At 46.0% G+C, this 1,271-nt stretch overlaps 1 protein-coding gene across 1 annotated transcript in view; it reads left to right on the top strand.

The window, feature by feature from the left end:
• Nucleotides 1–1,029, top strand: part of LOC106320881 — a 4,449-nt gene extending 3,420 nt beyond the window's left edge. The window contains exons 5-6 of the mRNA XM_013759231.1: nt 12–147; nt 801–1,029. Coding sequence (XP_013614685.1) covers nt 12–147; nt 801–1,029 — 365 coding nt within the window. The remainder of the gene's footprint in view (nt 1–11; nt 148–800) is intronic.
• Nucleotides 1,030–1,271: the final 242 nt, after the last annotated feature.

Raw genomic sequence — 1,271 nt, 5'->3', positions numbered from 1 at the left:
GATCTTTGCAGGTCTATTGAAGAAGAACGGCGTGCAACACAAGGTAGGTACGCCATATCACCCTCAAACTAGTGGACATGTGGAAGTTTCAAACAGAGAGATCAAGAGCATTCTGCAGAAAACAGTCAACACCAGTCGCAAGGATTGGTCACTCAAGCTAGCCAACGCTCTCTAGGCTTACAGAACAGCCTACAAAACACCAATCGGGACCAATCCCTACAACCTGGTGTACAGTAAAGCATGTCACCTGCCGGTTGAGTTGGAGTACAAGGCAGCATAGGCTGTGAAGCTACTCAACTTCGACATCAAACCAGCGGCAGAGAGACGATCCATGCAGATACACGAGCTGGAAGAAATTAGACCCCTAGCCTATGAAAGCTCAAAGATCTACAAGGAGCGAACTAAGGCCTATCATGACAAGAGAATCATCAGACGCAATTTTCAACCTAAGGATCAGGTGCTCCTTTTCAACTCAAGGTTACGATTGTTCCCTGGAAAGCTACGATCTAGATGGTCCGTACCATTCACCATTAAAGAGGTCCGCCCCCACGGAGCTGTTGTGTTGCTGAACACAGAAGGGGAAGAATTTGTTGTCAATGGTCAACGCATAAAAGCCATACCTTGCTGAGACAACAATCGCAGAGGGTGAAGAAATTCTCCTAAGCGATCCTTCCTTAGCCTAATAGGCCAACCAAGTCAAGATAGTGACTTAAACCAAGCGCTTGGTGAGAGGCAGCCCACTGGTGAGTGTAAATATTTATTTTAGATTTAGTTTTGTGTTTCGTTTTACTTATTTGCAGGATAAAAATCAAAAATCCTGAGTTGCTCAACAAGGAACAGTCTCCGATTTTTCGGAGTAGCTGCTCCGCTAAGGACTCTTCCATCAACGATCGAACGATGGCTCCTAGACGTACCAAGATGGCTTCCAGGATTAAACCACCGTACGCTCGAAGAGAACCGGAGGATGACACCGTCTCCCCGACCCACCCATGGCCACGAGAAAAGGGAACGGAGATCTCCCTCGCTTGAATTATTTTCTCACCAGGGATGGTTAGAAGTAAGTCTGGGGGAGGCGCTTATCTGCTACTAATCGTTTACCTTTGGTTTTATGTTTAGAGTCAGTCCGCTTTGAGTCGTCTTGATGTCTTTATCGAGTCAGTTTGTTAAGATCGAGTCAGACCAACCTTATGGGAATCAGGACCTTATTCTATGATATGCATTAACCACCCTCGTGCTTTAATTCATCTTATTCAGTGACCTTAGCAGAGGCG

Source organism: Brassica oleracea, unplaced genomic scaffold (genome assembly GCF_000695525.1).
Source record: "Brassica oleracea var. oleracea cultivar TO1000 unplaced genomic scaffold, BOL UnpScaffold01103, whole genome shotgun sequence".
Classification (NCBI taxonomy): Eukaryota; Viridiplantae; Streptophyta; class Magnoliopsida; order Brassicales; family Brassicaceae; genus Brassica; species Brassica oleracea.
Note: the sequence above shows the minus strand (reverse complement) of the source record. Positions and strands in the feature narration are given on the sequence as shown.